General features: G+C 42.5%; 1 protein-coding gene across 4 annotated transcripts in view; it reads left to right on the forward strand.

Annotated features, from left to right (window-relative positions):
• LIMCH1 (LIM and calponin homology domains 1) overlaps positions 1-24,731 on the forward strand; it is a 391,967-nt gene that overhangs the window by 296,543 nt on the left and 70,693 nt on the right. The window contains exons 8-16 of one of the 4 annotated variants that reach the window (XM_075346998.1): positions 5,581-5,833; positions 11,559-11,801; positions 14,091-14,366; positions 14,993-15,247; positions 15,534-15,857; positions 17,427-17,687; positions 17,920-18,213; positions 19,952-20,188; positions 23,331-23,360. In XM_075346998.1, coding sequence (XP_075203113.1) covers positions 5,581-5,833; positions 11,559-11,801; positions 14,091-14,366; positions 14,993-15,247; positions 15,534-15,857; positions 17,427-17,687; positions 17,920-18,213; positions 19,952-20,188; positions 23,331-23,360 — 2,173 coding nt within the window. The remainder of the gene's footprint in view (positions 1-5,580; positions 5,834-11,558; positions 11,802-14,090; positions 14,367-14,992; positions 15,248-15,533; positions 15,858-17,426; positions 17,688-17,919; positions 18,214-19,951; positions 20,189-23,330; positions 23,361-24,731) is intronic. The other 3 variants (XM_075346996.1, XM_075346997.1, XM_075346999.1) reach the window with 3 other exon arrangements.

The raw sequence follows: 24,731 nt of genomic DNA on the forward strand, positions 1-24,731 counted from the left end.
GTGTGTAGAAAACAAGCACTGGCATTTAGGCGGTTTGAATATTTTTTTCTGTTACGCAGTTTACTGATCCAATTAATTTTATTTTTATTTTATATTTTGATAGATTGGACATTTCTGAATGTAGCAATACCACGTAGATGTATTTTTTTAATTGTTTTATTTTCAATGGGCAAAAGGAGGTGATTTGAACTTTTGTGGGGGGAGGGGTTCATATTTTTTTAAAATCTTTTCTCCCTTTTTATTGTATTTACTAGTCCTGTTAGGGGACTTGAAGCAGCGATCATTTGATCGCTTGTGCTCTACAGAGCAGTGTATCATCATTGGCGGCCATCATTTCTGCTCTGTGTGAATTGACTTTTCATCAGTGAACAGCACTGAGGCCTACTGGTCCCTCGTCCAGAAAGACGATTACGCCTGGGCGTGGTGTGGTGTGGTGTGGTGTGGTCAGGTACCCTTACAAGTCATTTAGCTCCCAGACCACACTGATGTAAATGATTTCAAATGATCTGACGTGACACTTCGGTGTCTGTCGCCTCCCTTAAATGTTCCTGGAGTTGTATGGTCTTCATCATCCAGATCAACAAAGCATTGATCACAATAAAGTGGTCATCAGAATGGGATGTGGCCAAAGGATGTCCACTTCTTTGCCTTTCTGTGACTCTTCCAGTCTCTCTGTATCTCTGTTGCAACCTGCTGATGACACTTTAAGCTCAGTCGCCACTTTCGTCTGAGAACATCCTGCTTGAAATCTCGCAATGGTAAGGTACTGATGATCAATTGTTAGGTGTAGTCTTGGTCTCATGATGTCAAAAATGTAAACATTATAAGAACTGGTTAATACCAATTATAATTGAACCACGAAATTTATTTGGCGACTCATGGATCAAACACCTGTTGTGAATTTTGCCATTAAGCTCCTTGATAGAGAACAGCGAGTTGTACAAAAAGTGCTGAAACATTAAACAGTTGGACATGAGCATCCAAAACTTTAGACAAGGTCACATTAAGTTCTTCTGAGGAGGTCAGAGTGCATTTTAGCGTCATCCTGAAATTTCACCCGAAAGCCGACTATCTCCAACTTTGAGTAGTGCATATGCATTTTGTCTGATGTTTCATTTACAATAAATATTTTTTTGACTAACACAACTACATAAAAAAACTAAATTTAAAAGTCAAGAATTAAAACAAGGAACAATGAAAATAAGGGGTGGCTGATGAGTGACATTGAATAATGGGCAAAGATCCTCATACCAAGGGTAGCCACCAGATAATATAATACTACATACTAAACTATTTGTATGGACAAGTTGTGATGCCCTGGGCATTATGGGGCGGTATGGCAGTGACAGACCCCAAACAGTCCATATACAGGGAACATAAGGCTTTTATTTCCAGCCTCCCAGATCCCACATAACACATCATATGGCAGACATATTACATCATATGGCATAACAATAAAAACTGGCCCGACTGGGCGCTAACTAATACTACATACCTCTGTCTGACACTACCAGGGGTGCATATGGACCTGACTCTCCGGTCCAAGGCCTCCTGCTTATACCACTGTGCACACCCATTCACTGACTCCAGCCATCCAGCCAGTACACAAAAGGGGCTGCCAAACACTTCAAGGGCTGTACAATGTAATGCACAAAAATTATAATCAATAAATACAATAATAAAGATATATTGTGATCAAAAATACCCAATAGGAAAATGGAAAGCTTTGTCACCACATCAGCGTCTACCTCAACCCGACACGCGTTTTGAGCCTACTTCATCCGGGGGTGAAGAGAAGGAGGTGTCTTAAAGGCAACCTGTCAGGTGCAATATCAACCCAGAACCACGAGCAGTTGTGGGTGTATATTGCTAATCCCTGCCTAGCAGTTCTGTATCTAGTAGCATAAATAAAAAGATCTTTAGAAAAAGTATTTCTAAAGATCGTTTCTTATATGCTAATGAGGCCAGGGACTAGTCGCAAGGGCGTGAATTCCCTTTGGTAGTTGGCCCACATAGCATGTTGGCACACCCCTGTGGGCGTACTAACATACTAATGAATGCGCAGCGACGCTACACATACTTCAGTCTTGATGGCGGCCGGTGGAGGATTGATTGCCACTGCACATGTTCCCGAGTGCCCGGGACTTCTGGTCATGTGCACTATACCTCACTGAAGCCGGGAAGCTTACCCCATGCATCAATTTAGTGCGCGTGATCGGAAGTCCCTGGGAACTCCGGATCATTCGCAGTGCGCATCCTTCTTCCGCCGGCCGCCATGAAGAGTGAGGTATGTGTGGCGAAGCTGGACATTCATTAGCATGTTAGTATGCCCACAGGGGTGTGCTAACATTGTAAGGGGGTAGACTAGCCAAGGGTACTCATGCCCTTGCAACTAGTCCCTTGCCTCATTAGCATATAAGAAACGATCTTTAGAAATATTTTCTCTAAAGATCTCTTTATCTATGCTAGTGTATACAGGGACGGTTAGGCGGGGATTGGCAATATGCACCCAGAACTGCCCATGGTTCTGGGTGCATAGTGCACCTAACAGGTTCCTTTTAAATAGTAGCAAAGATGTTTCGTTGGCTATAGTCTACAGCCTCCCTCTACTGCCTCTGGCAAAAATTAAGAGACCACTGCACATTTTTATAAAAATCAGTTTCTCTACATGTCTGACAGCCGTTCCATTCCAGTGTCAGTTGAATTCCAACCAGAGTACAGACCGGCAGAGGGCGAAAGCGACTCTCCACTGACAGGGATTACGGTTATCTTATTCAAATATCACTCAACAACTGCAGGATGACATCAAGTGACCTACAAAAGGAATGGCAACTGGGGTGAAGTGCACGGCAAGAACAGTTCGTAACAGGCTCATAGAAGCAGGGTTCAAGTCATGTAAAGCTAGAAAAAAGCCTTTCATCAATGAGAAGCAAAGGAGAGCCAGGCTGAAGTTTGACAAAGACCATAAGGATTGGATCATAGAGGACAGGAGTAAGGTAATATTCTCTCATGAGTCTAATTTTCAGCTTTGCCCAACACCTGGTCGCCTAATGGTTAGACTGAGACCTGGAGAAGTGTACAAGCCACAGTGTCTTGCACCCACTGTGAAATTTGGTGGAGGATCAGTGATGATCTGGGGATGCTTCAGCAAGGCTAGAATTAGGCAACTTTGCGAAGGATGTATGAATCAAACCGCATACAAGGTTATTCCAGAAAATCAGTTGCTTCCTTCTGCTCAGGCAATGTTCCCCAACTCTGAGGACAGCAGGACAATGCGCCATGCCACACAACTAGATTAGTCAATGTGTGGATGAATGACAACCACATCAAAAGCCTGTCATGGCCAGCCCAATCTGTGAACCCCCTTGAAAACTTCTGGAATGTAATCAAGAGGAAGATGGATAGTCACAAGCTATCAATCAAAGAAGAACTGCTTAAAGTTTTGCTCCAGGAGTGGCATAAGGTCACCCAAAAGCTGGTGGAAAGCATGCCAAGACGCATGAAAGCTGTGATTAAAAATCATGGTTATTCCACAAAATATTGATTTCTGAACTCTTCCTGAGTTATAACGTTATTAGTATTGTTGTTTCTAAATGATTATGAACTTGTTTTCTGCGCATTATTTGAGATCTGAAAGCAATTATTATTATTATTATTTATTATTATAGCGCCATTTATTCCATGGCGCTTTACAAGTGAAAGGTTATACGTACAACAATCATTAACAGTACATAACAGACTGGTACAGGAGGAGAGAGGACCCTGCCCGCGAGGGCTCAGTCTACAGGGAATGGGTGATGGTACGATAGGTGAGGACAGAGCTGGTTGCGCAGTGGTCTACTGGACTTAGGGCTATTGTAGGTTGTAGGCTTGTTGGAAGAGGTGGGTCTTGAGGTTCCTCTTGAAGCTTTCTACGGTAGGGGAGAGTCTGATGTGCTGAGGTAGAGCGTTCCAGAGTATGGGGGATGCACGGGAGAAATCTTGTACGCGATTGTGGGAAGAGGAGATAAGGGAGGAGCAGAGAAGGAGATCTTGTGAGGATCTGAGGTTGCGTGCAGGTAGGTACCGGGAGACTAGGTCACAGATGTAGGGAGGAGACAGGTTGTGCATGGCTTTGTATGTCATGGTTAGTGTTTTGAACTGGAGTCGTTGGGTGATGGGAAGCCAGTGAAGGGATTGGCAGAGTGGTGAGGCTGGGGAGTAGCGAGGGGAGAGGTGGATTAAGCGGGCCGCAGAGTTTAGGATAGATTGGAGGGGTGCAAGAGCAATGCATTGTTTTGTTATTTTGACCATTTCTCATTTTCAGAAAATAAATGCAAAATTTATTGCTTGGAAATTCGGAGATGTTGTCAGTAGTTTATAGAATAAAAGAACAATTTACATTTCACTCAAAAATATACCTATAAAGAGAAAAATCAGAAAAACTGAACATTTTTCAGTGGTTTCTTCATTTTTGCCAGAGCTGTATATATTTCCTATAGTATACACTTCTGACCTCTTCTTACTTCTTTTCCATCCGAAAAACAGTAGAATGGGCATAGAGAAGCAGTAGTCTATAACCATATTCATATGTGCCTGCATACACAAACAAGGTCTAAAGTTGCTTAGAAGGACAATCAAGGTGTAAGATGTAAAAAGAAAATTACTTTATACCCTAATGTTGTGTATGTAGATTTTCTGGCGCTGCTCGCCTCCACATCGGGCGGTGAGCGGCACCGGTACTGTTGCACCTACAGGAAAGGACATTGCCAAGGCTAGTGCAATGTCAGCAGGGTCTCATTATTCTGATTGTGGTCTATTAGTTCTGTACTTTTGGTTCTATGTAGAAGCAGAAGTGTGAAGATCACTTGTCTCTGACACTGTATACAGCCCCATAAAATCAGGTTTATTGTAAACTATTTTAAACCTTGGCCACTCTCTCCAAATACTTCCACAACGTCATAATGGCCTTTTATTAAAGCAGCAGTGGCCAAATAGCTGAGGAATGTAATAAAGTTGAAAACTGCACAGAAAACAAACAAGCAGTGAGGGAAATAAGACCTAGTGTATATATCTGAAGATCGAGGATTGAGGCTTGGCAGGAAGACTTGCTAGGATACCCGACATGGAAACAAAGCAAGGTTAAGTGGTTTTGCTATAAATCTGCCCACACAAGAGTTGGGTTTCAATGTTGACATTTGCTCAAAACATAATGAAATATTTAGAAAGCACTTATGTCGATGGCCTGAAAAATGAGCTCTGAATATGCACAGCAGGAGCTGGAAGGGTCTACGGCTTTAACAAGTCTCCGTATAAGATCTGGCAGATTACTTGGAGTCCGCTATGAGTCTGGAGTGTACAGGAGATTGCACGGACATATCTTACATAAGACCTATAATATAATCTCATCCCTTCTTATCTTCTTGTGCAACGTCTACTCCTTCCAGACAGATGAAATATAAGAACTTTGGTCCATATGATCTACGGACTGTAGCAATGGTTCAATATGTCGAAAATATTGTTCTTACCTTGACTCCTCTTGTTTTTCTTAAATGTGATCTTATCGGTCGTTTTTACTTACTTTTTTTTTTTTTTTTTCAGGAAGAGGAAGCGATTCAGAGTCTGATTTACCTCACAGACGACTACCTGATGTTAGGAAAGATGATATGTCCGCCAGACGGGTCTCTTTTGGTGAAAATAAAATAATAGTGCCTTTTAACCAGTACCTCCCCAACAAAAGCAACCAGACGGCTTACATCCCAGCTCCCCTGCGCAAGAAGAAGGCCGAACGGGAGGACTACCGGAAAAGTTGGAGCACCGCCACTTCGCCATTAGGTGGAGAAAGGCCGTTCAGGTAACTATGTACTACCATAATGGCACAATTAGCTTCCTTCATATCTCATCATAGTTTCCAGTAGTATTGTCTATAACCAGCGCTGGTGACCAACACTTTCTACAGACTCCAGTGCTACACTGGCCCAAGGTCTAATCCGGTAATGTTTAACGGATGATGAATAATGGATTTATTTAATTTTTTTCATTTAAGTATTTTACTTAGCTTTTTATTATATTTAGACCTGATTCGTATGTTGGTTTTTCACATGTGTTCCAGGTATGGTTTTCACGGATAGAACACATGCCCATTATAGTCTATGGGGATTTTCGCATTTCTGAGTTTTTTTTGCAGACTGTGGGAAAATCAGAGACTGCTCCACATATATTATCAGCATTGTGAAGTCCATTTAAATCTATGGTTCTGAGAAAATCACAGTCTACACACAGCTGGCATCAGTGGACAGTCCGTGTCCTGTCTGTGATTAACATTGTAGTATAGGAGACTGATGAAACCCGGATGGTAAAAACTGACACACTGACCAAACTCTGATCCAAAACACTGATGGCACTCAGATAATATTTTGGCAAACCTAAAAAAAAATTGCGGACTACTGAATGAGACAACCACTGAACATCATATTTTTTTTTTTTTTTTTATGGAGTCTAAAGGCTACATGCCTGTCACCACTTTTTTGGCGTATAAGCTGCGGCCACCACCACCGGGCTCTTATATACAGCATTCTAACATGCTGTATATAAGAGCCCAGGCCGCTGTGAGAACATAAAAAACACTTTATTATTCTTACCTAACGGTCGCGCAGTTGGCCATATGGGCGTCTCCCGTGGTCGCCAGTTCCACTCCCTGACTGCCCTCACTGTCAGAAAAGTATTCCTAATGTCTAATCTGAATCTCCTTCCTTTCAGTTTCATCCCATTGCTTCTTGTACTTCCTTGTGCTAATAAGTATAGGGTGGTTCCCTCTGCACTGGGACTACCTTTCGGATATTTCAGATACAGTGGAACCTTGCTTAACGAGTAACCCTCTTAACGAGAATTTCGCTTAACAAGCAAAGCTTTCTGTAAATTTGTAACCCGCTTTACGAGAAAGCTTTGCTGTACGAGCGAAATTCTCACCGCACACACTTCCGGTTTCGTCCATCCACCACACTCTGACCCGCACTTGCAGTCCACACAAACACACACATGTAAGCACAAACACACACGCACGCACATACAGTATTATGCTCACCTTACCTTCCGTTCCACCGCTGGGCTCATGGTTCTTGTAGTTCCCGGGTACATCGCGATCTACAAGACCCAGGAGGCCTGCGATGGAACGGAAGGTAAGGTGAGCATATAATATAACATAATATGTTTACCTTTCGTTTCATTGCCGGCCTCCTGGGTGCTGTAGTGCGCCGCTGTGCTCCAGTCCACGCTGTGTATCTGCATCCATAGCGACGAGGGAGGAACTTCCTGTCACCGCTAATGAAAGGCAGAGCGCTGGCCAATCAGAGGCAAGCGGCTCTGCCTTTGACGTCAGCGCTCTGGCCGGGAAGTTCCTGCCTCGTCGTTATGGTAACGCGTTACACAGCCCGGCCCCGTACCAGAGAACAGCAAATCCCAGCAGACCGGCAATGGAATATGGAATAGAAGGTAAGGTGAACATATAATATGTGTGTGTGCATGTGAGTTTGTGTGTGTGTTTGTGTTTGTGCATGTGTGGAATGATAGAATAGGGGACCAGGATGGGACATTTTAGAAGTTGTGGCACAGTCCCAGAACGGATTGTTCTCGTTAAGCAAGGTACCACTGTATTTGTAGACCGCTATTATGTCTCCTCTCAGCCTTCTCTCTTTCAAACTAAACATCTCTAGCCGTTCTTCATATGACATGGTTTGCAGACCTTCTACCATCTTGGTTGCTCTACTCTGGTAAAGCGTCGGCGGTGACTTCTAGCCGGTCACACACTGTTGGCAATCTGGCTTCAGTTTAAGGAAAATTTTCCAAACCCCATTCATAAGTCTGGTTGTAGAGTTAATGATTTATGAAGTAGCCCGTTTCTATTATGTAGTAAAACATTTGCCTGTGATGTATGGTCTTTTTCAATGTAATATATAGCCCATCGTGTAAATGGATTATTGCTTTCCGTCCCTGTAAATCTGAAGTTCAGCCTCTTCTAGTGGTAGTAGGCAGAAATTAGATTGAGATTTTGGAGGCATTACAGTAACATATGTAACTAGCTAAACATTGAGCACATTTTGGAGGTGACTGCTTTGGTCCAGTTCCAGAAGTTATTTTTTGTTTTTTTTTTTGTTGAAGGGAGTAGTATTCTTTAACATCCAAGACATTCTTCTCCGGAGCAGACCTCTCTGGCATGCAGACAGTATAACATAAACCATGCTCACATGGTTTATATAAAAGCTGTATTCACACAGAGACCTGACCGGAGTAACATCGAGCCCGCTTAGATTTAAGCACTAGGATAATAGATAATTCACATGGTTACGTTCTGATTTATATTTCACTAACACATCCAGTTATTTTGCAGATATTCGTGCTTTTTATATTTATTTTTTAATTCCTACACCTGCGTTGTTGCCTGGCCATAGTAAAGTTTATACCACAGGCTGAGTCAGCAATGACCGTGTTGAAGTTGTGTTTTTAGGTGGTCTTCTGAAAAAAATGATATACGGTAGATGCAATGAATTGCATTTTGTGCGGTGTTAAAGAGGAGCTTCATCCCGGAGTTTTTAATCTAAGTACCTCCTACAATTGGTACAATTATTCCAGTTATTCTGGAACAGTTTTTCCATTTCCCCTGTTCACCTCTGTTCCAAAGTTATGCCCCTCGGTAATAATTATGCAAAGATAAAGAAAGAGTGCTGCTGTTTTGAAGATGTCTAAAAACCACAAAGTAGGGCCCCGTATGAACCGTACTCACCAGATGGGGTTGTGCACCCCCACACAACCCCAGTCTTCATCCTAAGGCTGGGGCCCACGAGGATTACTGCGATCCCCTCGCATGACACTCGGCTCACGCTAGCAGTACAGCAGAGCCGAGTGTCATGCTAGTGTCCCTGCGACCAACCGTGCGATCGGACCTCAGTTGCGGGGCGCGGGCCGTCACTGAGGAGGGGAGGGATTTATCTCGCTCTCTCCTCCATAGCCAGCTATTGCCATTCTCGCACTGCACTCGTGGTACACCGGTGTACCGCAAGTGCAGTGCGATTTTTCTCTCGCGCCATACACTTGAATGGGTGCGAGAGAAAAAGTCTCGCATTACAATTGCAGCATGCTGCGATTGTTTTCTCGGTCCGATTAGGGCTGACAAAATAATCGCTCGTGTGCGCTGACACACAGGCTAATATTGGTCAGAGTAGAATGCGTTTTTTTTTGTTTTTTTTTATCGCACTCCACTCGCACCGATTTTCATGCCGTGTGGCTTAGGCCTAATAAAAACAGTCAGGGTGCTCCTCTCCACGAGCCTGGTGGAGCACTCCTGTTCAACAAGCTCCCAGCTTGCATGAGTATGAGGAGAGAGAGGAGAAAGGAGCGCTGCTGATTATATGATTCAAGAAACAATGCAGGGCCCTGCGCGGACCGTACTCACCTAGTAGGGATGGGCACCCCCGCAGAACTCCGGTGTTTGCCCTGAGATTAGTCTCCGAGACTCTCCTGTCCCCAAGTCCAGAAGACCACTTCTGTTCGCTACGCTCCACGTGCCTGCATGTGCCTTCCAGATTAGTCGGTCATAGCTGATCCCCGTGTAGGTGAATGATAGACGCCTCACTACTAAATGCTGCACCTTCCGCAGCCTTGTTACGGACAAGGAATGAAAATGTGATTCAAATAGTAAAAAATGCAGTATTTTCAGACGCTGAAAGCAGGGAGGCTCAAAAAATATAAATCTGTACTTTATTCCACACAGCGTGTAATAATGGCTCAAATTTTCCCGTCAGCCTACTGGGCGTAAATTACATAACTCAATGGACGGGGCTGTTTTTTGATTGGCTAACAATAGATGAAAAAGTAAATACAGAGTACTGTGGTACACGCCCTGTTGGTTGATTGGAAAATTTGCACCATTATTAATTATTATTGGGAGACATAACTTTGGAAAGGATGGCCACAAAAACTGAAAACTGTTCCAGAATCAGAGGCGAGGAGGTACTCGGATTAAATAAAATAAATAAATAAATAACAGTGAAAGGTTCCCTTTACAGCTTATTCCATCTAATTATTCAGGCAGGATTGCAAATTAACTCCAACATTCAACCTCCCCTCTTCCAGTGTGATGTCACCGTTTATGTCCCAGCAAGTTGAAACTTGTAGATGACTTGTTAGGCCGGGTATTCATACTGGAAATTTTTGGTTGCTAGTGAACGTAAAGTAAAGAAATATTTGCTTAGATTTCAATCATCATGAAAAGGAAATGACTGGGGATCAATGATGACCACCATCTTTGTGGATCAAGTCAATGATGCTTCTGACATGAAGGCTTCTTGGACTTCATAGTGAAATAGGAACGGGGAATCCGTAAAACAGGACTTTGTAGGTATTTTTAGCTAAACAGCTTATTGCAGGTTGCAATTTGAGAAATTAACAATTATTCTGATTCCGGTACCGATCAGTATAGTAATGGAGTGAGTTTCTGATCATTTCTAACAGCAGACATAAATATTGGTTTAGACTAACTTTTTGTAATGATTTTCATGGCACAGAAAATACTGGTGAATGGCCTAAACCGTGATAAACCGTCCATATTTCCTGGGTCCGTGTTATGGCTGCAGTTTCCGATCTGGGAGATTTAGCAACAGAAACCAGTCCGTCTCCTAAAAAAGAGAGCTATGTATGGCTATATAAATGTACCATGTACTCACAGTATCCACCATCATTTTGACTGTATACTGTAAAAACATTAAAATTAATACATCTAGTTATCAAACACTTTATAATAGGATATATTAAATATGTTGACAGTCCTGTCTATATTGGAGGGCATAGGTTATTGATAACAGTTCTTGCATTATTAATATTTTGAGTCTGTATTAACATATACTACTGTGAAGATTTAAGAGTATGTGCGCACGTTGCGTAAAAACATGCAGTTACGCTGCGCTTTGTAGCGCAGCGTAACTGCATGCGTCCTGCGGCCCCTGCACAGTCTATGGAGATTGTGCAGGGGCCGTGCGCACGTGGCGTCTAAGAGCGCAGCGCTTCGGCTACTGCCGAAGCGCTGCGCAAAAAGAAGTGACATGTGACATGCGCTTTGCCGGCAGCTCCTGCTCTGTCTATGGCAGGAGCTGCAGGCAGAGCGCATGGAATCGGCGCTCACTACGGACATTTCTGCAGCGATCTAAAGCGCACATGTGCTCTTCAGATCGCTGCAGAAATTTCTGCAGGGCTTGTACGCAACGTGCGCACATAGCCTTAGGCGTGTTAGCTCTTCACCTACTGCGGTAGTTTTATAGACCTCAAAATGGTTTTTGCTCACTATGTTACTATTAACACTAGAAGTCCCAGAAATTTCGAGCTCCATAGGGTTCCAATGGTAGAAATGTTAAATGACCCCTCTCTGGGACTTCTAGTGTTAAATGATTCTTATTTAACGATTTCCATTTCCAAGCCGGGCTTTTAAAAATGAAATGAACATTTGATTCTTTATCATTATGTACTAGATCTTGTTCTTTAAGTTTACGATTCTCTAACATTATCATTTTTGATATATAACAACTTATTAGCCCAAGTCGTCCAGAAACTATTGAGGAGGAGCATAGTGAGGGAAACAATGAGGAAGATGGGACCACACTAGTGGCCCCCCTTAAAGGGCTTCTTGGAAAAGCCAACAAGCTTAAAGTGCAGTTTGAGCAACAAGAAGAGGATACAGAGGACCAGTCTGATCTGAGTGATGTAGAGGTTCGGAAACTAAAAAGCCTTCAAAAAGTCGGAATTAAGGTCATGCCTGCAGCCAAGCGGTATGGCAGGTCAGCTGCTCGGTTCGGGAATGCTTGCCTGGAGTTCACACCCATTGTCTGTTTTCCTGGCACCTGCTGTCCTATATAGGAGCATGTGTAATTTATCCTATGGAGACAACCATGCAGCGCATGAATGCATGTGCACCGCAATAATATGCTGGTCTGTAACAATCTGTTGGGAGTTAGACATGCATGTACTGTATTTTGTTGCAGATGTCTATCGTCCATTGCAAAATGTAACTCTTGATTGTTGTGAAAAATAAATAAAATCCCCAAATTATGTTTTTTTCACTGGTATAACAAGTTACGCTTAAATATATGTTTTATCATTTGATGATTCTTATATATCCAGTGATTTTTAGAAAAAAAAGTTACTTTTTCCTTTGTTTTTGATATTTTTAAAAGCCTTTTTCCACCTGTTTTCAGGGCCAGAGGTTATATTAAATCCTATCCTAAAACTTTACATATAAACAATCCATTTTTATTTATTAGTTGGCATCTTGGTTGGTCAACGGCATTTATTTATTTATTTTTTTATTTTTTTTTTAATGGAGCATGACCGGTTTTTCTGTTTTGTTTTTTTTTTTCTTTTTCAATAAGGTTCTATGAAGGATATTAAAAATTACATTAAACATGTATGATACAAATGTAACCAAGAAAAAAAGCCATTACCAAAAATGAAAGGAAAAATGCTTGAATGTCATTGCACATTTTACAGCCATGATGAAAAAGGCTGGAAAAAAACTATTTGAAGGTTTCCTAAGGCTGCTTGTCCACAATCAGGATCCACAGCGATTTGGACACAGCTTGTTTTTGCTGCGTCCAAGTCTGCATTGTGCAGTTCAAGCACAGTGGATGGGATTTCTAGAAATCCCATGCCTACTGTGCTTCTTTTTCCCCGCAGCGAAAACTGACCTGCGGTGCAGCTTCCTGAGCCGCAGCATGTCAATTCTTTGCTGCGGAGTGTTCTCCGCATGTAGAACACAACGAGAGACCGGAACTGCCCCAGCCCGGATCATGGGCATGAGCAGCTTCAGTCTCCTGCGAAGGATACTCGCGGCCTCGCAAGTCAGGACCCGCTGAATCCAGGACACAGCGGGTCCTGATGGTGTGCACATACCCTAACTATGGCTCCTATATGCTCTACATCTAATTCCTTGAAAAAAACAAGTTCGATTTAAAAAAAAATGACTCAAGTGACAAAATATACTTAACTTACAAGGCAGAAATGAAATTTTCTGCTCTTACTGTTCAGGAAAGTCAACCTTTACATAACAGTCCAATAACAATAGAAGAAAAATCTGCACTCCCTCAAAGTATTGGTGCCCGGATAGGATCCCAATCCATTCAAATATAGTAAAAAAGAAGAAACGTGCCGGATTTCTTCTTTTTTACTTAAAAGTCTACTGTCCAGAGCAATCTCGAAGTGACCTTTTCTTCTTTCTGGAGGAGAACTAATTTGCATACTTCTGCCCACACCCCTAGGACATGTTGGACTGGCTGCCTTCTAGGCATGTGTGATAAAAAAAATATTATTTTTGGAAACTAATGTATATTTATATAGTTTTCTTTATACCTTTATTTAAATTTGAACTTTTAGTTAAAATATTAGAGGCTGATAGGGGGTTTTCCATTTTTGTTGTGCACACTATATGCACCATATAACTCAATGTTGGGTTAATCCTCAGCTAAATTAAATTGGTGACAAGTGATAAACTTGCTGAAGCCAAGCGTGAGATTAACTTGCATTTGTGGTTTATGCTTTTCCATCCTTTGTTTTACAAGAATAGCTTTATTATTAATCTTTTTCCGTGAATCACTTGTGTTTATGTAGGCATGGCATGGGCTGAATTGCTGTTAATAGATGTTGCCCATGCTTTGTATTCTGTCTGAGTGTTCTGGAAATGTACATCACTTTTGCTCTGAATTAGTTGTGCATATGGTAGCCAAAAATGACAAAATACGCTACTAAGACTCTACACGTTTTGTGTAACCATCAAGTACGGTATATTATGATACCCTATATGATTCATTCAATCATATTAATTGAATAATCCCTTCGGCTTCCTCACCCTTTTTCAAAGAAGTCGGCCTATGTTGTCATCTCTAAATATAGAGAACAGAAGAATTACATTTTTCAGGAAAATGTCCTGTTACTAATTGTCTTCATGTTTGGTCACAAGAATGGAGTACGTCATACCTAACCACTAATATTTTGCATGTGGGACCTGCCTTTTGCAGTTTGAAGTGATTTTCTACCAGTGAGATAGCTGTATAATGTCATTTTAACTGTCTCAGTCAAAAGCAATTTCTTGAAGACCACGAACCAGAGTTAGTGCCTCGAAGAGAAAATAGTGACCCATCTCATGTGGATTCCGAGGAAGAAGAAGAGTGCAGAGTGCCGGATATTGAACGGGATGACCTGGCCACACGGAGAGCAAGGATGAACCAACCTAAAATGTCAACACCTTTTAATCAATATGTGCAAGGCTCCTATATTAATAAATCAAAACCTCCTCAGGACAATACCATGACTTCATCCCCTGCTTCTCCTAAGCATACTGTGTCTAAAAGGTAAGCAAAGAGTAAAGTAGTGGAAGAATAAAACTTTGTGCAAATGTCATAATCTACAGTATTTTAGTGCCCGAAGGAAAACATACATCCTTACAGTACATCCAATGAGCCTTGGTTTTTCGAAAAGTTCAAAGAACTTTTGTAAGATATGTGTATTAAACCATTTGGGTTTGAATATAGGTCATGGAAGAAGCTTAAAATAATAAAATACAGTGTTCCCCTGAAAATAAGACCTAGCATGATTTTTCCAGGATTTTTGGAGTATGCTATATTCAAATATAAGACCTACTCCAAAAATACACACACACACACACTTTGGAGAGTTAAACTGATTTTCCAGAATGTGATATGACTATATTTGAATACATTTTCATTTTTTTTGTTAAATAATAATTGTGGATTGTTATTCATGGGAAAAAATAAGACCTCTCCTAAAGTTAAGCCCTAGCTTATCTTTCAGAGCAAGAAATGATAAGACCCTATCTTATTTCGGAGAAACACAGCACGCTTGATAGAGTTGGCAATGTCTTCTGCTTTGAACAGTGTGCCTGGTCATATAGTTTGGGTGAGAGAGGGAGAATATAGCTGTAACATAACCATAATCGTCTAAATTTCACTGTGTCCAGCAAACGTGAAAGCCAAGAACAAACAGCAGAAACGACGGCTATCAGTCTCAAGGGCAAAATAGTTCAGAGACCTGTAGATATCGAGTCAGACCAAGAAGAGGAAAAGATTCCGGACATACAACGAGATGATTTAGCCAAGCGCAAATCTCAAGGGGCCGTCTTGAATCAGAAAGAACCAAAAGTTTTTGGATCACCATCAATAACCAAAGCGGACCTTGCAACCTGGCAGAGACTTAAGCTTTCTTCCGAGGATAGGTGTGTTTCTTGGTTGAGTGTCTATTAGTGATTTTCTAGCTTTTTAAGCAATAAGACTATATCAATAATTGTTTCTACCATCTGCTTACATATGTCGTAGGCAATATGACATAATAGTCACTTAGAATTTCTGGCTTAGTATAGATATATATAATTATTTTGCAGTAATAACATTGCTTCATGCAACTTATTACGCTGGAGTGGTATTTTCTAACCCAGATTAACAAAACTAACACACAACAATAACCACAATAATTTCTTGTATTTTGTTTTCTTGCAACCAAAGTGAAAGTACTCCGGTTCAATCCCAAGATAACATCCAAAGTCCCACCATCGATGTGGCCAGAGCAGCTAATGATGACTTTGGTAAACGCAAGTTATCATTGCAAGAGAAGAGGGCCAGGAATAAGCAAAAATTTGTGCGCTTTGGTCCAGTAACTGAAATTGACCAACAAAAGTGGAATAGACTGTGCATTGCTAAGCCTGGTGCTGGCGAGGCAAGTGAAAGGGACGAAAAAGTCTCTGAGATATCATGCACTAAAGCTGTGTTTTTAGACACTTCGAAAGTTGAAGTCTTGGAAACACCTCCACCCTTGCAATCCAGTCTAAGGTATATCGCAAAGAGTTATCTGAGCTAACGGTTGCATTTACCATTCTATGTTGTTTGTATATGACGGTGGTATATTCATAAACGATTTGTCATAATAAATTAAGTACACCTGTAAAAAAATTGCTTAATCTGGAAAAATGTGATGTTACTGTTTTTATCGATTTCATAGCCTTAAACAAGTGTTGTATTCCATTAGGTAAATAGGAATTTTCAAGAGAATAATCCATACAGACTTAAAGGGAAACTGTCACCAGGTTTTTCGCTTATGAACTGCAGCCACAACCAGTGATCCCTTATATACGGCATTCTAGAATACTGTATGAGTCTAGGCCGCTCTGTAGAACGTAAAAAAACACTTACTGTAATACTCACCTAGGGGGGGTTGTCCGATCTGTTTAGTGTCACTGCTCTCGGTCATGCGCCTCCTCTCTGCTGCAATCACGGCCCTCTTTCTTCTTATCCTCGTATGGATTACGCATCCTACATCATTCATACAGGCCGGCATTGAGGTCCAGCACAGGTGCACTTTGTTCTTCCCTGCTGAGGGCAGATCAAACTACTGTAATGCGCAGGTGCGAGAAAAGGTTAGAGACCGCTGGCGCATGCGAGCTACAATTCTTTGGTCTGCCCTAAGCAGCGCAGATCAAAGTGTGCCTGCACAGGATCTCAATGCCGGCTTGTTCGAATGATGCGTCCTACACATCTTCACGGGCTTCAGAAGGAGGACGGCGATCAGTAGAGAGGAGGTGCCGGAGTGGAGAGCAGCGACGCCCATCGGACCGGACCGCCCCCTAGGAAAGTATTAAGGTGTTTTTTACGTTCTACAGAGCGGCCTGAGCTCTTATATACGGTATTCAGGAATGCTGTATATAAGGGCTCACTGGTGGTGGCCGCAGCTCGTAGGGGAAAAACCTGGTGACGGGTTCCCTTTTTTAAGGTCCATTGACATTTGCATGTTTAGAATGAATGATTAAACGCTTATTTCCTAATAATTATGCAGTGTAAATAGGCTGCCAATCATGTAACAAATGAGTTAAACACTCATATGTTGGGTGGAATGATCTTTTGGCTTGCAGAAAAGATAATCATTCTTGGCAGCACATCATCCTGTTTAAACTGGACCTAAGCTGCCTAGAACAATGTCAGCCTTTGAATGATCTATTATAGATTGGTCAGTGCACATCTAAAGTGCTGTCTGCCTGTGTTAGGGTGCTTTCACACATCCGGCATTTCACAGGTTTGCCGGATCCGTCAGACTCCAATACAGTGCAATACAGTACAATGGCATTGCGGCAAGCTCCGGTCACTTGCCGCGATGCCATTGTACTGTATTGCACTGTACTGGAGTGTGACGGATCCGGCAAATCGGTGAAATGCCGGATGTATGAAAGCACCCTAATCAGGATACTAAACGACCACCGAATCCGTAATCGGTGGTCGTTTAGTGCCGGACATTGTGTAATGTAAATGGACCTGAATACTAAGGTGTTAATTGTTCCTCTAGAAATGTTAAAATTGTCTGTGTGGAACTATTGTTAAACTTAACCATTGCGAATATTGTTCTGTAAGTAGGCCTGCCAAAGCTGAGGTTTGTGGGACACCAGATGTTTCTGTACCTCCTGAAAATGAAGCTGCTGGCCCGTTCCTAGATACCAAACGGGACGACATGTTAGCACGCAGAATGGGAACTTTTCAGAAGTGTGCCAGACTCAATAACCCGTCAACTGCCTCGGATGACTCCCATGGACATGTAGATCATGGAAAAGCAACAGAAAAAATAATGGAAGTGAATGGACACCACCAGGAACTGCAAGAAGACATTCAGCTTGTGTGAGCTTCTTGTGTGCTGTGCGGAATAATCTGTGGTGTGGTCCAAGCAATAACTTATCCATGCATGCATTTGCTATGACAGTAATTTATTTTGATGATTGAAGTTTTAATACTAATATAATTACAGTGACTTCTGGGTTTGGCTTGTTGAGGGTAACCCTGCCTAAAGGCAGAGCATGGGGTGCGCTTTTAACTTCACAAACTTCCAACGTCCTGTCACCTGTTCCTGCAGGAGTGAGGTGCTACCTCGCAATGTTGGGAAAGCAGACTGTGCAGATTCTGATAACACTCTTCATGTAGAACATGCTGCTACCATAGTGGAAGATGCCTGTAAAGAAGATGGGAACTTACAGAAGGACAGAAGCACTCCGGACCCTGAAAAAGATGATATGATGGTCAGAAGAACCTCCGTCAGCCAGAAACTCCCTGCTGTGACAGTGAGTCACTTCCTTCCGGTGCCATTTTCTGCCCAACAAAAAGAGGACAAAAAACGTATCTGTCCAGCAAAAGAAAAGACACAACAGAGGTCAGAGATGATTCATGATGAGATGGGAGTGTGTCTTTATGTGATTACATTTTGTTTTGTGTTGAGTGGTCAGTTTTCTTTTGCTTGGAGATTGTCATAGTTTTGAGAGGTTTTTTTTATTATTATTGACCAATTATTCAACAATTTGGCTTAAATTTTGAAGGCCACCAGTGTTCAGTAGCTTCTAATATCAAGGTATGTGTTTTATTCAGGTGGAAAAGTGGTCAGTTGTTCCAGAGATGATGGGGCACTCAGTCTTTGGTTAAGTTCAGACTAGTGGCTGAACCTTGTGGATCTTTTATGTTCTCACATTGTGGTTGCTCATCGCTCCATGTGGTTCTCCACATAGCGTGCAGGTTCTGCCTAATATTTGCACGCACTAGTCTGGTCGGTAATTCCTACCAAACTAGTCTAGGTTTCTAAACAATTTTCCATGCGGACCCTAGGTCATTGTGACAAATCACTTGTGTGGACTAGCACAAATCCCTGATACATAATTTTTGGGTATTGTCTAGAAGTCTCTTTCATCATTTTTACTTGTGGTATTTGCTGGTTTGTTTTTTTTGCGCCAAATTAAAAAAAATGAAGCACATGGTTAAGTCAAAAATAAATCTTTTTTTCTGTTTTTAACCATCTTATCAGGTGGCAAAAATTATTTTTAAAAATCTCTGGTGTACATAAAATTACTCCAGGGGTATACTGGTGTACATTTGCAATGAATTTTGAGACTATTTAGAAAGTGGCAGATAATTATGATGGATTGGACAAAAGCCTTCACCTTGGAAAAAAAAGGTGCATATGGAAAGATGAATTTGCTGGTAACTAAAAATTAAAAAAAGCTGTAAAATTACAATAACTGGATAAAAAATAGGCACACATGGTAATCGATTTGATGCTCAATAATGAATTTGTGTTTGTATGGTCCGTTATGTACAAGAACTAAAAATACATTTGTGTGAATATGCCAGAAATGATAAGGGTCCTGTAGGGCCGCTTTCACACTTCGATCCCCTTTCCGCTCAGTGGTCCTGTTGGGGCTTCAGTCCAAATTCCCCCCCCCCCCGCATAACAGGTTTCAGATATATGCGCTGACGGGCCATTGACTAGAAGGGTGCAGACAGTCACCCTGTGCTCTGTTATACACCATTTTCGGGAGTATACCTCTATTGAAGGTGGACACCTAGATCTAGTAGACTGTCCGCCTCCAGTAGGCATATATTCCCGAAAGAAGTGCACGACAGAGCAAACGGTGACTCCGTCTGCACCATTATAGTCAGTGGCTCCGTCAGCGCATACATCAGACACCCATTTTGCTGGGTTCGGATAAAAGCCCTGATGCCACCACTGAACGGGGAGAGGAACACTGTGTGAAAGCGGGTTGACTAACAGTGTATGAAAATGGGATTTCATTAATGTGTCTAAATATGTGGGGTCACAACCCCTCTAAAAAGATGTCTTTTCCCATTCTGTAGTCAGTTATTTGCTGTGTAGGCTGATCCTAAACCTACATGTTATAAATCTGAAAATAAAATAACTTTTGTATTTGTGTCTGGTCTGTTTTATGTCAAATAGGTTTCTCACGCTAATAATGGCGTCTGTTATGTACATTGTGTAAAAAAAAAAAAAAAAAAAAGGGGGTATTACATAGTCGTCTTTTTCTTCTGAATATTTTTTGTTGGGTTTTAAAATGTCTCACGCAAGCCATAATATGTAACAATGTCTAACGTTGCTTCCATAGCTCCCTCCCAGCAGTCACTCTCTTACCGCCTCATAATCCCCAAACCCCAACCACCTCCACTTCTGACAGCCCATCACCACAGATCGAAACCAGCAACGCCGAAGATTCATTTGACTTAAGCAGTGATCTTATAAGAAGCAAACAAATGTGCAGCCCTGTTCAGAACAGTCCTACATGTGCCGAGCCCGAATCCCAGCCAGAGGAAACGCTGGAAACGCCTGACCTTGGGTTTTTGAGGTCAGATAATGTGTGGTCGTTTAGTTTTCTGGCACTTTTTTAATTTACAACCGCATTTATCTTGTATTTGTTGATGTGTGTATTACTGTATATAAAATACCGTGCAAATAAGTTATAGTAATGGTAATTTTTTAACACAAAAACCCAAAGTCCCTCCTTTAGTGCTCTATCTAAGCGAAGAGTTCTAGAAAGGAAATAGTTAAAGCACCACTCCATGTTTTTTCTTTATTACACTGCTGGAGTGGTGCTTTGAATCCATGTCCCCTGCTTCGGTCTAAGGGGTAGTTTGCACACTGCGACATCACTAGCCGATGGTAGCGATGCCGAGCGCAATAGTACCCGCCCCCGTCGCAGATGAGATATCTTGTGATAGCTGCCGTAGCGAACATTATCGCTACACCAGCTTCACATGCACTCCCCTGCCCTGCGACGTCGCTCTGTCCGGCAACCCGCCTCCTTCCTAAGGGGGCGGGTCGTGCAGCGTCACAGCGACGTCACACGGCAGGCGGCCAATAGAAGCGGAGGGGCGGAGATGAGCGGGATGTAAACATCCCGCCCACCTTCTCCCTTCCGCATTGCCGGTGGACGGCGGGCGCATGTAAGGAGATGTTTGTCGCTCCTGCGGCTTTACACACAGTGATGTGTGGAGCTGCAGTAATGACAAACAACATCGTACCTGCGGACGCACCGACATTATGAAAATGAATGACGTGACACAGATCACCGATTTTTGACTGTTTCACACTCGTTCATCTTCTCTCCTAGGCTTTACACGTTGCGATGTCGTTACCGGCGCTGGATGTGCGTCACTTTCGATTTGACCCCGACTATATCGCAGTAGCTATGTCGCAACGTGCAAAGTACCACTTACACTCACCTGCCACATCTTCATCTGTTATCTAATTCGCTCCGGTTGGTCTTCGGTACTTTGTGACCTGCCGGAAGCTCTTGTGTTTCATGGAGCACGACGCGGGTCACAAATCAGTACAAGTCTATGGGAGCCTCGTTCTGGCTCTCATAGACTTGTATTGAGCACTTGTGACTTAACTTCTGATTGGCCGGAAGTAAGAAGTTACGGGCACAAGATGGCTCTGCTGGACCGTAGTGGCACTGGAAAAAAAAGATTAAGACTCGGAGGGTGTGTATAAGATCAGCGGCAGGGGACTTACATTTGAAGCTCCACTCCAGCTCTGGAAAAAAAAAAAAAACACTGCAGTGGTGCTTTAAAACATCCTTAGGCCATGTCCACATGTGTGAAGATGGCCTAAATAACAAGGCTAATTACAGATTTACCGTAGCTTTGTAACTCATTTTCAAAGCAAACTGTTAAGAAGAAATCGTGAACCAGTGCCCTCAAAGACCTACAGAGAGCTGGGACATGGATAAGAAAAGCAGCCATACATTTTAGAGAGCTGCGAGCTGAACAATAGTTGAGCCGACAGCCATCTCTCCCGACTTCCCCATACACAGGAATGCTCCGCTCCATCTAGCACTGCTATGCTCCCTGTGAGTGAGCTGCTGCCAGACATCTCTGGCAGCGGCTTATCTTCGGGGACAACAAAAGGATCATCCATCAAAAATGACGTTGACGTTGACGTTTCCCCAGAATAATCTGCTGGAGTTGAGCTTTGAGGCCCCAGACGACCAAGCTGATGTTGGTGGGTTTGGACGACTTTAGTCCAGTGTGTATAGAGACCCTTTAATTCTCTGAGGTCGTGGGTGCTCGATTTTGGCTGTGAAATCGGTGGGAGTCACGGCTTTCTTTTCTGTTTCTATCATATACTTTCCTGAAAAAAAACCTCACGTTCATAGGAGTTTTCGGAGCAAATGCTGTGAAATATTTTGCACAAGAAAAGCTGCTGTTTCATATTATGTATCTAGATGTAATACTTTTTAATTTTGACTTGTATTTCGTTGGAATTATATGTATTTTGTTCACAAACCACACAGAAGTTGTGGATTACCATAATTAGCATTTTCAGGACTTAGTTGTGGTGTGTGTGTTTTTTTTTTTTTGTTTTTTTTTTTTTTTACTAGACTATTAGGAGTCCGTGTTGAACTGAGCTGCCAATGGTCCACCAATAATGCTGACTCTAGGGGCCTGTCAGGAACACTGACTCTGGGGGCCCGTCAGTAACACTGACTCTGGGGGCCCGTCAATAACACTGACTCTGGGGGCCCGTCTGTAATGCTGACTCTGGGGGGCCCGTCGGTAACGCTGACTCTGGGGGGCCCGTCGGTAACGCTGACTCTGGGGGGGCCCGTCGGTAACGCTGACTCTGGGGGGGGCCTGTCGGTAACGCTGACTCTGGGGGGGGCCCGTCGGTAACGCTGACTCTGGGGGGGGCCCGTCGGTAACGCTGACTCTGGGGGGGCCTGTCGGTAACGCTGACTCTGGGGGGGCCCGTCGGTAACGCTGACTCTGGGGGGGCCCACCAGTAACGCGGACTCTGGGGGGCCCACTGGTCAGCTACATGCATATATTACATCTATGTAATAATGCACTGGGTACTATGTTGAGTGAATGAGATACTGCTTTTTTCTGTACATAGTGTATAATGTAATGGGGATAAATACTGCTCATGTAGGAGGGTAAATGGCTCACTCCAGCAGAGAGGCCCACCGGGAATTCCCCTGTGGGCCAGTCCAAGCCTTCTAGGAGTTGTTGGAACAAAAACATATATACAGTGAGGACTATCGTTTGGTCTGTAACGGCTTATCTCTAAACCGGTGCTGAAATTTGTAAGAAAAGAAACGTGCGTTGGTCAAGTCGTCTTTCTTTTCCATAAACAATGGAGTGGGTAGACCTCGTACCTCCTGGAGCATCAACCGGATGTGCTCCTCCAGAATGTAGAAGGGATAGGAGTGAATGTGCAGGTTATATGCGTTGCTGTGTGATGACAAAATACATATCGTAGATCAAAAATAAGTTTAATGGTGAGTTATAAAATACTGTTTTCAGTTTATGTTGGAAAAGTTCAGTGTTCTCTGAATAATTTGTGTTCCACGGAGGTCTGATGGTGGAACCTTTTTAGATTGTGACCCATGGCCGATCCTGATATAAGTCCTAGTCATCGCTCTGAGGATGTTCTATGATTTCTTCTGCCCAAACGTGTCTCTAATTCTGTATTTGGTCTTGTAGATTCAGCAGCCAACGGTCAGATGATGCAGAGTAAGTCCATTTCGTTGCTTGGAGAGTTTAACAATCTAGTGCATGACTCCCCTATAAATGGTAATCATTCTGCAGCCTGTATGCATTTTACTTAGAAATCCCTGACTACACTAAGCGGTAATAATAATAACCAGTAACCTCCCAGTAAGAAACACTTGGCATGAAACTAATACATTTGGCTGTCATCTGACCTTACTTATATTAATGGATTTAATGGATTGTGCATGATTGTTAGGTGCACCGGCCTCATATGCAAGAAATGCAAAGCAAGAACATTTCATTTTCTGTTATTCTTAAATGGATGAAATGGATTAGTCTTAGGAGGCATGAAATCAAAGATCCGCTTATCTAGTCATTTGGGCATGTACTATCTTGGGTTTCATTCACACAGGACAATGGTGGACTAGCTCTTTATTGCTGAAAAACAATGTGCATGTATGTGTGCTAAACAGGGCCTCTACGTTTCTACATGGAACTATAGATCTAGCAGTTCTCTGAATGCTGAGCTCTGTATAACCCCGCCCACACCACTGATTGGCAGTATTCTGCCTATGGACATTGTACACCACAAGCTGCCAATAGGGGTGGTGGCGGGGTCATACAGAGCTCATGAATATGCTGGACTACCTGGCAGCAGGTTTACTAGTCCTCTAGTGGTGATCTCCTGCTGATTAAACAATGATTGTATCAAAACTATAGCAAGCAGCCCAGTAAGTGACACATTGCTGCAATCGAGGTCTCTGCCCCTTGCATTAAGCTGTTCTCAGATTAGGTGCCAAAAACCTGGTGACAGATTCTGTTTAATAATGGAAAACCTGATGACAGGTTCTCAGTTAGTTAGTATACGTTGATATTTGGCTTGACAACCTACTATACAATCAGGGTGATGTATAGCACTTCTATTTAATCAGTGTATGGCGCATTATTACAGCACTGTATTGCTTTGTTTTATTTATTTTCATTATTTTCTCTGTTCGTTAGCCTATGAATGAATGGATGAAGGATGAGTCGAAGCAATTTTTTCTTCTCCTTAATCTGCCCTAATTATGTAGTGTAAGTTACTAAAATACATACTGATTGCCATCTTGCCCGGTTTACAGAACCACTCCGGTCTTCTTCTGGTCTACATGACCGGTCTGCAGCTTTGCTGGCTGCCCCTGTGTGTGTCAGAGCTTGTTTCCCAATGAAAGTCTATGATACTCAACACAAGTTCATAGACTTTCACTGAGAAAGTGACTTTTGTCCACACACAAATCTCTTTGTGATCGGAATAGTCTGTTTTACAGTCATGTCGGCCAGAAGAGGACCAGAGCGGTGCTGGAAACCAGGGAAGATGAAGATTGGTAAGTATTTTAATTAACTTACACTACA

The sequence above is a fragment of the Anomaloglossus baeobatrachus genome, chromosome 1, assembly GCF_048569485.1.
Source record: "Anomaloglossus baeobatrachus isolate aAnoBae1 chromosome 1, aAnoBae1.hap1, whole genome shotgun sequence".
NCBI lineage: Eukaryota > Metazoa > Chordata > Amphibia > Anura > Aromobatidae > Anomaloglossus > Anomaloglossus baeobatrachus.